Source organism: Trachemys scripta, chromosome 8, assembly GCF_013100865.1.
Source record: "Trachemys scripta elegans isolate TJP31775 chromosome 8, CAS_Tse_1.0, whole genome shotgun sequence".
NCBI classification, from domain to species: domain Eukaryota; kingdom Metazoa; phylum Chordata; order Testudines; family Emydidae; genus Trachemys; species Trachemys scripta.
In genome coordinates this window covers 49166106-49178983 of record NC_048305.1, presented here as the reverse complement: position 1 = coordinate 49178983, position 12878 = coordinate 49166106, and the positions used below count along the sequence as shown (strand labels likewise).

The 12878-nt window shown below is 42.5% G+C and overlaps 1 protein-coding gene across 4 annotated transcripts in view; it reads right to left on the bottom strand.

Annotated features, from left to right (window-relative positions):
• The window catches only part of RABGAP1L (RAB GTPase activating protein 1 like), a 544030-nt gene that overhangs the window by 182450 nt on the left and 348702 nt on the right, over positions 1-12878 (bottom strand). For all 4 annotated transcript variants that reach the window (XM_034779149.1, XM_034779151.1, XM_034779152.1 and 1 more), the window contains exon 14: positions 6433-6546. In XM_034779149.1, coding sequence (XP_034635040.1) covers positions 6433-6546 — 114 coding nt within the window. The remainder of the gene's footprint in view (positions 1-6432; positions 6547-12878) is intronic.

The window sequence follows — 12878 nt, the reverse complement described above, 5'->3', positions numbered from 1 at the left end:
GCTGCCCCTACGAACCAAATAAATAAATAAATACATAAATACATAAGCCACACCCCCCCCGAGCACTGCCCCGCCCCAAGGTGCTGCCCCAAGCACGTGCTTGGTGGGCTGGTGCCTGGAGCCGGCCCTGCACAGGACCTTAACTACCAATTCTCTGAGTTTGCTGAAGTCTGCCTTCTTAAAGTCCACTGTCTTTATTCTGCTGTTTTCCCTCCTACTGTTGCTTAAAATCAAGAACTCAATCATTTCGTGATCGCTTTCACCCAAGCTGCCTTCCACCTTCAGATTCTCAACTAGTTCCTCCTTGTTTGTCAGAATTAAATCCAGAGTAGCCCCTGCCCTAGTGGCTTTCTCCACTTTCTGTACAAGAAGTTGTCTCCAATGCATTCCAAGAACTAGTTGGATAATCTGTACCCTGCTGCAGTTGTCTAGATAGTTGAAGTCCCCCATCATCATCAAGTCCTGTATTTTGAATGATTTTGTTAGTTGTTTAAAAAAAGTCTCATCCATGTCTTCTTCCTGGTTAGGTGGTCTATTAGAAACCCCTACCATGATATCACCCTTGTTCTATACCACTTGTATCCTTACGCAGAGACTTTCAAACGATCTGCCTTACACTTCTGTCTCAATCTTGGTGCAAGTGAATACATCTTTAACATACAAGGCAACACCTCTTCCCGAACTGTCCTTCCTGAACAAGCTGTATCAGTCTATACCAATATCATCTAGTGTGATCTCCTGCACAGCACAGGCCATAGGACTTCCCTGAATTAACTCCTGTTTGAATTACAGTAGATCTTTTAGCAAAACATCCAATCTTGATTTTAAAATGGCCAGTGATGGAGAATCCACGACAACCCTTGGTAAGTTGTTCCAGTGATTAATTACCTTCACTGTTAAAAATGTATGCCTTATTTTCAGTCTAAATTTGTCTAGCTTCAACTTCCATACATTTGCTCTTGTTATACCTTCACTAGCTTGAAGAGCCTTGTACTATCAAATTTCTGTTCCCCATATAGGTATGTATAGACTGATCAAGTCACCCCTTAACCTTCTTTTTGATAAGTTAAATAAACTGAGCTCCTTGAGACTATTACTGGAAGGCATGTTTTCCATTCCTTTTATCATTCTTGTGACTCTTCTCTGAACCCTCTCCACTTTATCAACATCTTCCTTGAATTGTGGACACCAGAACTAGACACAGTATTCCAGTAGCGATAACACTGGTGCCAAATACAGATCTAATATATAAATTCTATACTCCTACTCAATTTTCCCAATTATACATCTAAACATCACACTAGCCCTTTGACCACAGCATCACACTGGGAGCGCATGTTCAGCTGATCATCCACCAAGAGTTTGTCAGAGTCTCTGCTTCCCAGGATAAAATACTGCATCCTGTAAGTACAGTCTGCATTCTTTTTTCTTAGATGTATGAATTTGGCTATACTGAAATGCATATTTGCATGCACCCAGCTTACCAAGCAATCCAGATCACACTCAATCAGTGACCTGTCCTCTTTATTATTTACCACTCCAATCTTTGTGTCATCTGAAAACTTAGTAAGTAATGATTTTGTGTTTTCTTCCAGATCATTGATAAAAACTAGGGCTGTCGATTAATCACAGTTAACTCACGCGATTAACTAAAAAATTTATTGCGATTAAAAAAATTAATCATGATTAATAGCCGTTTTAATTGCATTGTTAAACAATAGCATACCAATTGAAATTTATTAAATATTTTGGATTTTCATTTTCATATATATAGTATTTTGTGTTATAATTGAAATCAAAGTATTTTTATTACAAATATTTGCACTGTAAAAATGATAAACAAAAGAAATAATGTTTTTCAATTCTCCTCATAAAAGTACTGTAGTGCAATCTCTGTCATGAAATTGCAATTTACAAATATAGATTTTTTTTTTGGTTATATAACTGCACTCAAAAACAAAACAACGTAAAACTTCAGAGCCTACAAGTCCACTGACTCCTACTTATTGTTCAGCCAATTGCTAAGACAAACAAGTTTGTTTACATTTATGGGAGATAATGCTGCCCTCTTCTTATTTATAATGTCACCAGAAAGCGAGAACAGGCATTTGCATAGCACTTTTGTAGCCAGCATTGCAAGATATTTACATGCCAGGTATGCTAAACATATGCCCCTTCATGCTTCGGCCACCATTCCAGGGGACATGCTTCCATGCTGATGACGCTCGTTAAAAAAATAATTCATTAATTAAATTAGTGACTGAACTCCTTGGGGAAGTCCATCAGCATGGACGCATGTGTCCTGCAATGGTGGTCGAAGCATGGAGAGAGACAGGAATCTTTAGCGCATCTGGCATGTAAATATCTTGCGACCCGGCTACAACAGTGCAAAGAGAACGCTTGTTCTCATTGTAAACAAGAAGTGGACAGAATTATCTCTTGAAAATGTAAACAAACTTGTTTGTCTGAGCGATTGTCTGAACAAGAAGTAGGACTGTGTGGACTTGCAGGCTCTAAAATTTTCCATTGTTTAATTTTTGAATGCATTATTTTTTTTTTTACATAATTCTACATTTGTAAGTTCAACTTTCACGATAAAAGAGATTGGACCACAGTGCTTATATTACATGAATTGAAAAATACTATTTCTTTTGTTTTTTTTACAGTGCAAATACTTGTATTCAAAAATAAACATAAAGTGAGCACTGTACACTTTGTATTCTGTGTTGTAATTGAAATAAATATATTTGAAAACATAGAAAACATCCCAAACTATTTAAATAAATGGTATTCTATTATTGTTAAACATTGTGATTAATCGCAACAGCCCTAATAAAAACATTAAATAGCATTGGGCCAAGCATAGGCGCCAACTCCGGGGGGTGCTCTGGGGCTGGAGCACCCCTGGGGAAAAATTAGTGGATGCTCCGCACCCACAGGCAGCCATGCTCCCCCCTCCTCGCCCTCCCCCGGCCCCAGCACACCACGTCCCCACTCCTCACCTTCCCTCCCAGCGCTTCCCACCACCTAACAGCTGTTTGGCGGCGCTTCGGACGTTCCAGGAGGAACAGGGAGGAGCGGGGATGCGGCACACTCAGGGGAGGAGGCGGAGAAGAGGCGAGGCAGGGGTGGGGACTTGGGGGAAGGGTGGAATGTGGGCAGGAAAGGGGCGGGGACTTTGGGGAAGGGGTTGAATGGGGGCAGTGCAGAGGTGGGGCCAGGGGCAGGTTGAGCACCCACCAGGAAAACGGGAAGTCGGCGCCTATGAGGCCAAGAACTAATCACTGCAGGACCCCACTAGAAACACTGATGATGAGTCCCCATTTACAATCACATGTTGAGACCTATCACTTAGCCATATTTAATCCATTTGAGATATGCTGGAGTTTTTTGTGCATTGTTCTAGTTTCTTCATTATAATGTTGTGTGGTACCAAGTCAAATACCTTACTGAAGTCTAATACTATTCCCTTTTTATCAACCAAATTTATAATCTCATCCAAAAAAAGTTATACAAGATCTATTTTCCACAAAACCGTGTTGATTGGCATTAATATGTTACTCTTCTTTAATTATTAATTGAGTTCTGTATCAGTAGTTTCATCATTTTTCCCAAGATTAATTTCAGGCTGACAGACATTTAATAACCCAGGTCATCCTGTTTATCCTTTTTAAATAGCGGCATATTAGCTTTCTTCTAGTTCTTTGGAACTGTCCCAAGACTCATTGAAAAACAATATTAACATTTCAGTGAGCTCCTTGGCCAACACATTTTAAACTCTTGAATGCAAATTATCTGGACTTGCTGATTTTAAAATGTCTAAATTTAGTAGCTGATGTTTAACATCTTACTAGATTACTGTTGGAATAGAAAGAATATCGCCATCATTATATAAATTTCAATATATCATCCAGCTATTTCCCAAATATAGAACAGAAATATTAATTGAACACTTATGCCTTCCTGCATTATAATAGACAATTCTACCATTTCTGTTTAGTAATGGAGTGGAGGACGAGACAAGTAACAGGGAGAGGGAAGGGGAGTGGCAGAGGCAGTGCCTAGGCAGTTATTCATTCTGCACACCAAAAAAAATAGAAGGGAATACTGGATGCAACCCCCACTCCCTTGCAAAAGGGGTCCCTAGGAAAAGGTGCAAGCCCCGTCTTTAGGAGCATGGATCACTATGTCAGAGGTCCCCCAGTGATGCCACCCCAGCAAAAGTCTTTTTGGGGGCACAGGTTGTAACTACTTCCCCCCACCCCATCCTTATAAAAGAAGGGAGACACAATTAACACACTTCTGGCTGCCTACCAGAATAGGTATATATTGTTTAAAGCAGAAATTTAAGATCTCTTGGGGTGTAAAAATATGAAGTGTGTGTGAAATTTGTCACCTGCTCAAACTGGCTTTAGACAAGTGACTTATATAAATATTTGGGGGATGGAATCCTCCTCTCCAACCCACAGAACACCTGCACAGCCACTACATTTCTCATAAACAGTGAAGTTTTAGCAAGTGGATCCATAAAGTTTGTAAATCTACTGGTTATCCAGCCACCCCATCTAGGCCCACATGCAACTCCACTCTGACCTGTCCTGGAGAGAACTGCCAAAGAATGCAGCACTCTCTGCATGACCTCTCTTTGGCCTGTTCCCCATGCAGCAGAATCATAGCTCTCTTGCTCTCTTTGCAAACCTGTGAAAGAGGCAGATACGAGCCCCCAGTTTTTGATAACTGGATAAAATCAAATATTGTAAAGGGTAAAGGGAAAGACCTTTGTACTGGTTACACTCGGTTACATTAAATCAGATCTCTGAAGTTTTTTTTACTGTGTATCACAGTGGTGGGCAAACTATGGCCCGCGGGCTAAATCCAGCCCACCAGCCATTTTAATCTGGCCCTCGAGCTCCTGCCGGGGAGCGGAGTCTGGGGCTTGCCCCACGCCAGCTGGAGAGCAGGCTCGGGGGCCCCACCACGCAGCTCCCGGAGGCAGCGGGATGGCCCCCCCTCCAGCTCCTACGCTTAGGGGCATCCGGGGGCCTCCACTCTGCATGCTACCCCCACTCCAAGCACCGCCCCCGCAGCTCCCATTGGCCAGGAACCGCAGCCAATGGAGCCAGAGAAGGGACACGCCGCTGCTTCCGGGAGCCGCTTGAGGTAAGCGCCGCCCACAGCCTGCATCCCAGACCGGAGCACCCTCCTACACCCCAAACTCCTCATCCCCAGTCCCACTACAGAGCCTGCACCCCGCCAGAGCCCTACACCCCACTCTCCTGCCCCAGTCTCCACCCCCCCCATACCCTGAACTCCTCATTTCTGGCCCCACCCTGGAGCCTGCACCCCCAACCAGAGCCCTCACCCCCTCCTGTACCTCAACCCCAATTTTGTGAGCATTCATGGCCTGCCATACAATTTCTATTCCCAGATGTGGCCCTAGGATGACGAGATGTCCCGATTTTATAGGGACAGTCCCGATTTTTGGGTCTTTTTCTTATATAGGCTCCGATTTTTCACATTTGCTGTTTGGTCATCCTATGTGGCCCTCAGGCCAAAAAGTTTGCACACCCCTGTGTATCAGCTCAAATTGCATGTTGAAAGTCATAGGATAGCCAGTAACTGACTATTTTAGGGCAAACATGTCAGTTTGCAATAGGATACATAAACTTGCAAGAAGCAATTTGATGAGATATAACTCAGCATAACTAATAATCCCACAGCTTCACCAAAATAATTCATGATGACAAAAAGAAAAGAAAATCTAATCTTATTTTCCACCCCTGGCTGAAAATTACAATGGTGGAAGAACATAACTGCTCTAGCTGTGATGCCCCACTTTGGATCTCTCCACTGTGACAGGTCCGTGTTTTGTGCCTGGGAACAAGTTACTTCACTTAGTGCCTCAGCTTCTTCATCTATAAATTGGGGCTGATGATACCCTTCTCCATCAGGTGCTTTGAGATCTATGAGTGAAAGTGCTACGTAAGAGTTAAATGTTATTTGTGGGAGTCAGATGCCCTACTCTCTAAGTAGCTGCTGCAGGGAGGCTCTTTGCTACTGTCACTGCAGAACTGGCTCTGGAGGCTCATACTGCCCTGGCAGCTCTCTTCTGCAGACCAAGTGACAAAGCTCAATTGCCCTGTGCCTCTACTGCAACAGACCTGTGAGATTGTACTGCCCATCAGCAAAGCTGACTTGAGATCGTAATATTCCCACAGTCTCACTTGAGGAGATACAGAATATGAAGTTACAAGATCTACTTTAGTAGGTCTAATCCTGAAGAACACTGAAAATTACATCTCTAATTCAAAATAAGTTTTAAGATCTTACTGACCACTAATTTGAACCAGACCAAAGTTACAAGGGAGTAAAATCACAGCAAAAATCTCAAACAACTTTTTTTTTTTTTAAACAGAAAAAAACTGTCCACACCTTACATATCTTGTATAGCGATTCCTGCCCGTCTCCTCCTGTGTCTTTGAAATAGTCATGTGCTGGAAATGTTCGATGAATGTCTCGTGTAATGACACTCTCCTGGGCAGAGTCCTAGTGAGAGAAAAAAAATACTATTAGCACAATTACAGTATAATTAAATATGCAGAATGTAAAATTATATCTGCAGTCAACATGGTTACATCACATAACTGCCTTACTGACTTGTCCCCCAAAAATGCACTTAAAAAAAATTCCACTCCTATAACCAGTAGGCAGCTGCTTTACTAAGAGCAACGTGGCAAGTTTTTCTTCCTCCAGGCTTCGGGTCCAAAAAGCTTAAACTCTGGTAGCACTTTAAGGAAATGGTTAGTCATTTAATTGTAGTTGCTTTTTCCCTGGAAATGTTGAGTACTATATCCCTCTGAATATCAAGAAAACAGAATCAGACAGCCTTGAGCAACCTTACAGATGCATTTCTTCAAAACATATCAAGCCAACAGCAAAACAGTGCTAATTACAAATTAAAACTAGTAGTTTGAACCTGTTTGAAAATACTTAAAATTGACCATTTAATGCTCTCAAGAAAAAAAAAAGGCAGAAAATGTTGTTATACTAGAATCCATAATGACCACACGCGACTATTCATCCTGCCTCTCTCAAAACAGAAATAAGAAAGGATTACGTGAATGTCAGACAAGTCCATACTTTCTCTTGCTACCCCGTACCTCTTTAATACAGCTGAATTTTCATGCTGGCTAGTAATTAGATCTGTCTGTTTGTGTGCAAAAGGAAGGAGACTGCTTGGAAAGCTATGCGTCTGTCAAAAAACATGCAAATTATTGCAAATCAATCCTGAGAAAATTCTACTAGCATATACCAAGCAGAGATGCCAACCTGGTTCTGAGACTTTTAGGGATGTTTGTGAAAATAATTAGGAAGGAATTGGGGAGTTCGCTTGGACCTCTCTCTCCCCTCTTCCTGCAGAAACTGGGAACTCTCCCTCTCCCCATAGGCACCAACTTCCCCTTAGTACGGTGTGTACTTGACACCCCCCCGGCCACGCCCCTTCCCTGCCTCTTCCCCCGCCCCTGCACCGCCATTGCCCCACCCCCATTCCACTCCTTCCCCCAAGTCCCCACCCTGCCCCGCCTCTTCTCCACCTCCTCCCCTAAGAATGACGCATCCCGCTCCTTCCCCTTCCTCCCAGAAAGTCCAAAGTGCTGTTAGGCAGCGGGAAGCACTGGGAGGGAGGGGGAGGAGTGGGGACGCAGCACGTTCGGGGGAGAAGGAAGCAAGGAGGGGGTGGGGGGGAGCTTGGCTGCCGGTGTGTGCTAAGCACCTGCTAATTTTTCCCCGTGGGTGCTCCAACCCTGGAGTCGGCGCCTCTTTTTCCTGTCTATGCCCATGGGCTGTGAGATACCTGGGGGGAAAAAAAAAAAAAAAAGCCGAGTGCTGCCGTCGGAGTGAAATATCAGGACAAATTGCGTCCCGACCATAGATCGGTCGGGACACAGGACAAACAACTAAAAATCAGAACGGTCCCGATTTTATCGGGATGTCTGGTCACCCTATATCAGAGGCACACTACGCAGTGTACGTATTGCCAGAGGGGTGGTGGAGAAGAATGCCCTCCCTGGTGCCACAGCACTATTTGCTGTGTTTGTCAGATCCCGGTGGTGGTGAGTGAGACAGACAGACAGACATACACACACGCAAAATTAGTAGATTTGCACCTGAATTAATAATTTCATAATTACATGTAAAAATCAGGAGGATTGTGGAAAATTAGGGAGGGTTTGGCATCTCTCTACCAGGGAGCTCTAACCAAGCATTGGTGTTATAGCTACAATAACAGGAGAACCTAAACCTCCTTCTATCATAACAACAGCATACTGGGTCACACCAAAGGTCCATCTAGCCCAGTATCTTGTCTTTCGACAGTGGCCAATGCCAGGTGCCCAGGAGGAATGAACAGAACAGTTAATCATCAAGTGAACCATCCCGTCGCCCATTCCCAGATTCTGGCAAACAGAATCTAGGGCTACCATCCATGCCCATCCTGGCTAATAGCCATTGATGGACCGATCCTCCATAAATGTATCTAGTTCTTTTTTGAACCCTCTTATAGTCTTGGCCTTCACAACATCATCTGGCAAGGAGTTCCACAGGTTGACTGTGCGTTGTGTGAAGAAATACGTCCTTTTGTTTGTTTTAAATGTACTGCCTATTAATTTCATTTGGTGACCCCTAGTTCTTATGTTATGAGAAGGAGTAAATAACACTTCCTTATTTACTTTCTCCAAACCCATCATTATTTTATAGACCTCTATTATATCCCCCCTTAGTTGTCTCTTTTCCAAGCTGAAAAGTCCCAATCTTATTAATCTCTCCTCATATGGAAGCTGTTCCATATCACTAATCATTTTTGTTGCCCTTTTCCAAACCTTTTCCAATTACAATATAGCTTTTTTGAGATGGGGCGACCACATCTCCATGCAGTATTCGAGATGTGGGATTACCATGGATTTATACAGAGGGAATATGATATTTTCTGTTTTATGATCTATCCCTTTCCTAATGATTCCCAACATTCTGTTATCTTTTTTGATTGCTGCTGCACATTGAGTGGATGTTTTCAGAGAAGTATCCACAATGACTCCGAGATCTCTTTCTTGAGTGGTAACAGCTAATTTAGACCCCATCATTTTATATGTATGCGTGGGATTATGTTTTCCAATGTGCATTACTTTGCATTTATCAACATTGAATTTCATGTGCCATTTCGTTGCCCAGTCACCCAGTTTTGTGAGATCCCTTTGGAACTCTCCACAGTCTGCTTTGGACTTAACTATCTTGAGTAGTTTTGTATCATCTGCAAATTTTGCCACCTCACTGTTTACCCCCTTTTCCGGATCATTTATGAATATGTTGAATAGTACTGGTTCCAGTACAGACCCCCTGGGGCGGACACCACTATTTACCTATCACCATTCTGAAAACTGACCATTTATTCCTACCATTTGTTTCTCATCTTTTAACTAGTTACCAATCCATGAGAGGACCTTCCCTCTTATCCCAGGCCAGCTTACTTTTCTTATGAGCCTTTGGTGAGGGACCTTGTCAAAGGCTTTCTGAAAATATAAGTATACTATATCTACTGGATCACCCTAGTCCACATGCTTATTGACACTCTCAAAGAATTCTAGTAGATTGGTGAGGCATGATTTCCCTTTACAAAATCCATGTTGACTCTTCCCCAACAAATTATGTTCATCTATGTGTCTGACAATTCTGTTCTTTACTATAGTTTCAACCAGTTTGCCCGGTACTGAAGTCAGGTTTACTGGCCTGTAATTGTCGGGATCATGTCTGGAGTCCTTTTTAAAAACTGGCATCACATTAGCTATCCTCCAGTTATCTGGTATAGAAGCTGATTTAAATGATAGGTTACAAACCACAGTTAGTAGTTCTGCAATTTCTCATTTGAGTTCCTTCAGAACTCTTAGGTGAATGCCATCTGATCCTGGTGACTTATTACTGTTTAATTTATCAATTTGTTCCAAAACCTCTTCTAATGACACCTCAATCTGGGACAGTTCCTCAGATTTGACATCTAAAAAGAATGGCTCAGGTTTGGGAATCTCCATCACATCCTCAGCCATGAAGACTGATGCAAAGAATTCATTTAGTTTCTCTACAATGGCCTTATCGTCCTTGAGTGCTCCTTCAGCATCTCGATCATCCAGTGGTCCCACTCGTTGTTTAGCAGGCTTCCTGCTTTCTGATGTACTTACATTTTTTATGCTATTACTTTTTGAGTCTTTGGCTAGCTGTTCTTCAAATTCTTTTTTGGCCTTTCTAATTATATTTTTACACTTCACTTGCCAGAGTTTATACTCCTTATTTTCCTCACTAGGATTTAACTTCCACTTTTTAAAGGATACCTTTTTGCCTCTCACTGCTTCTTTTACTTTGTTGTTCAGCCACTGTGGCACTTTTTGGTTTGCTTACTAAGTTTTTTAATTTGGGGTATACATTTAAGTTGAGACTCTATTATGGTGTCTTTAAAAAGTTTCCATGCAGCTTGCAGGAATTTCATTTTTGGCACTGTACCTTTTAATTTCTGTTTAACTAACTTCCTCATTTTTGCCAAGTATCAGAGGAGTAGCCCTGTTAGTCTGTATCCACAAAAACAATGAGGAGTTTGGTGGCACCTTAAAGACTAACAGATTTATTTGGACATAAACTTTCGTGGGTAAAAAACCCCACTTCTGCATCTGAAAAAGTGGGATTTTTTTACCCAAGAAAGCTTATGCCCAAATAAATCTGTTAGTGTTTAAGGTGCCATTGGACTCCTTGTTGTTCCTCATTTTTGTGTCGTTCCCTTTTCTGAAATTAAATGCTACCATGATAGGCTGCTGTAGTGTTTTCCCCACCACCGGGATGTTAAATTTAATTAGATTATGGTCACTATTACCAAGCAGTCCAGCTACATTCACTTCTTGGACCTGATCCTGTGCTCCACTTAGGACTAAATCAAGAATTGCCTCTCCTCTTTACGGTATCAAAAAAACTTTATCTTTACATTCAGTCCTGAGGTAACATGTACCCAGTCAATATGGGGATAGTTGAAATCCCCCATTATTATTGAGTTTTTTAATTTTTCTAGCCTCTCTAACCTCCCTGAGCATTTTGCAGTCACTATCACCATCCTAGTCAAGTGGTCAGTAGTATATCCCTACTGCTATATTCTTATTATCCAAGCATGGATAATCTATCCATAGAGATTCTATGGTACAGTTTGGTTCATTTAAGATTTTTATTTGATTTGATTCTATGCTTTCTTTCACATATAGTGCCACTCCTTTCCCCCCCGCACAACAGTTCTTCTTTCCAATATATTTTGTACCCTGGTATTATTGTGTCCCATTGATTAGTCTCATTCCACCAAGTTTCTGTGATGCCTCAATATCCTCATTTAATACGAGGCACTCTAGTTCACCCATCTTATTATTTAGACTTTTAGCAATTGTATATAAGCACTTAAAACTTGTCACTTTTTAGCTGCCTGCCATTACATGATGTAATTGAATGGGACTCTTTTTCATTTGACTGCTTCTCATCAGATCCTACCCGTATTTTATCATCTTCCCTCCTCTCTCCTTACTAGGATATAGAGAATCTCTATTAATAGATTCTCCCCTATGGGATGTGTCTGTCCGAACCACATGCTCCTCCACACCTGTTGGCTTTTCCCCAGCCCTGAGTTTAAAAGCTGCTCTATGACTTTTTTAATTTTAAGTGCCAGCAATCTGGTTCCATTTTAGTTTAGGTGGAGTCCATCCTTCCTCTATAGATTCCCACTTTCCCTAAAGTTTCCCCAGTTTCTAATAAATCTAAATCTCTCCTCCCTACACCATTGTCTCATCCACACATTGAGACCCTGCAGTTCTGCCTGTCTAATTGGCCCTGCACATGGAACTGGAAGCATTTCAGAGAATGCTACCAGGGAGGTCCTGGACTTCAATCTCTTACTGAGCAGCCTAAATTTGGCCTCCAGGACCTCTCTCCTATCCTTCCCTGTGTCACTGATACCTACATGTACCACGACTACTGGCTCCTCTACAGCACTACACATAAGTCTGTTGAGATGTCTCAAGAGGCACACAGCAGGCAAGTCACCATGCGGTTCTCCCAGTCATCACAAACCCAGCGATCTATGTTTCTAATGATCAAATCCCCCATAACTATTACTTATCTCTTCCTAATAACTAAAATTCCCTCCCCCAAAAAGGTATGCTCAGTGTGAGAGGATACCACAACATCATCTGGAAGGAGGGTCCCAACTATGGGATCGTTTCCCTCTGCTCCCATTGGATGGTCTCCTTCCCTGAGACTTTCATCCTCCTCAACAGCACCAAGGCTGCCAGACCAGGGGTGGGACCGTTCTACTGTGTCCCAGAAAGTCTCATCTGTGTCCCGGAAAGTCTCATCTATGTACCTCTCTGTCTCCCTTAGTTCATCCAGTTCAGCCACTCTGGCCTGCAAAGCCCATACACGGTCTCTGAGAGCCAGGAGCTCCTTGTACCGAATACACACATATGCCACCTGTCCGTAGGGCAGGTAATCATACATGCTGCATTGAGTGTAATAAACAGGATAGTCCCCACTCTGTTGCTGGACTTCTGCCTGCATTCTCTTTTTACTCCTGCAGCTCATTCCTTTGTTGATGTTTTGTTTTTATCAGGGGGTATTTTTGGCCTTAAGTTTAAAGAAGTTTGAAGAATGTTAAGTGTATCTAGCTCCCCCTCACACTTTCCTCTGAACTCCCTCGCAAAACTCCCCTGGTCACTTAGGAGCAGGCTTTTTAAAGCCCTGGTCATCTTGAGTAGCCCCGCCCCCTGGTTAAAGGTTGATGGGTGTTAAAGGGTTTAGGTATCAAA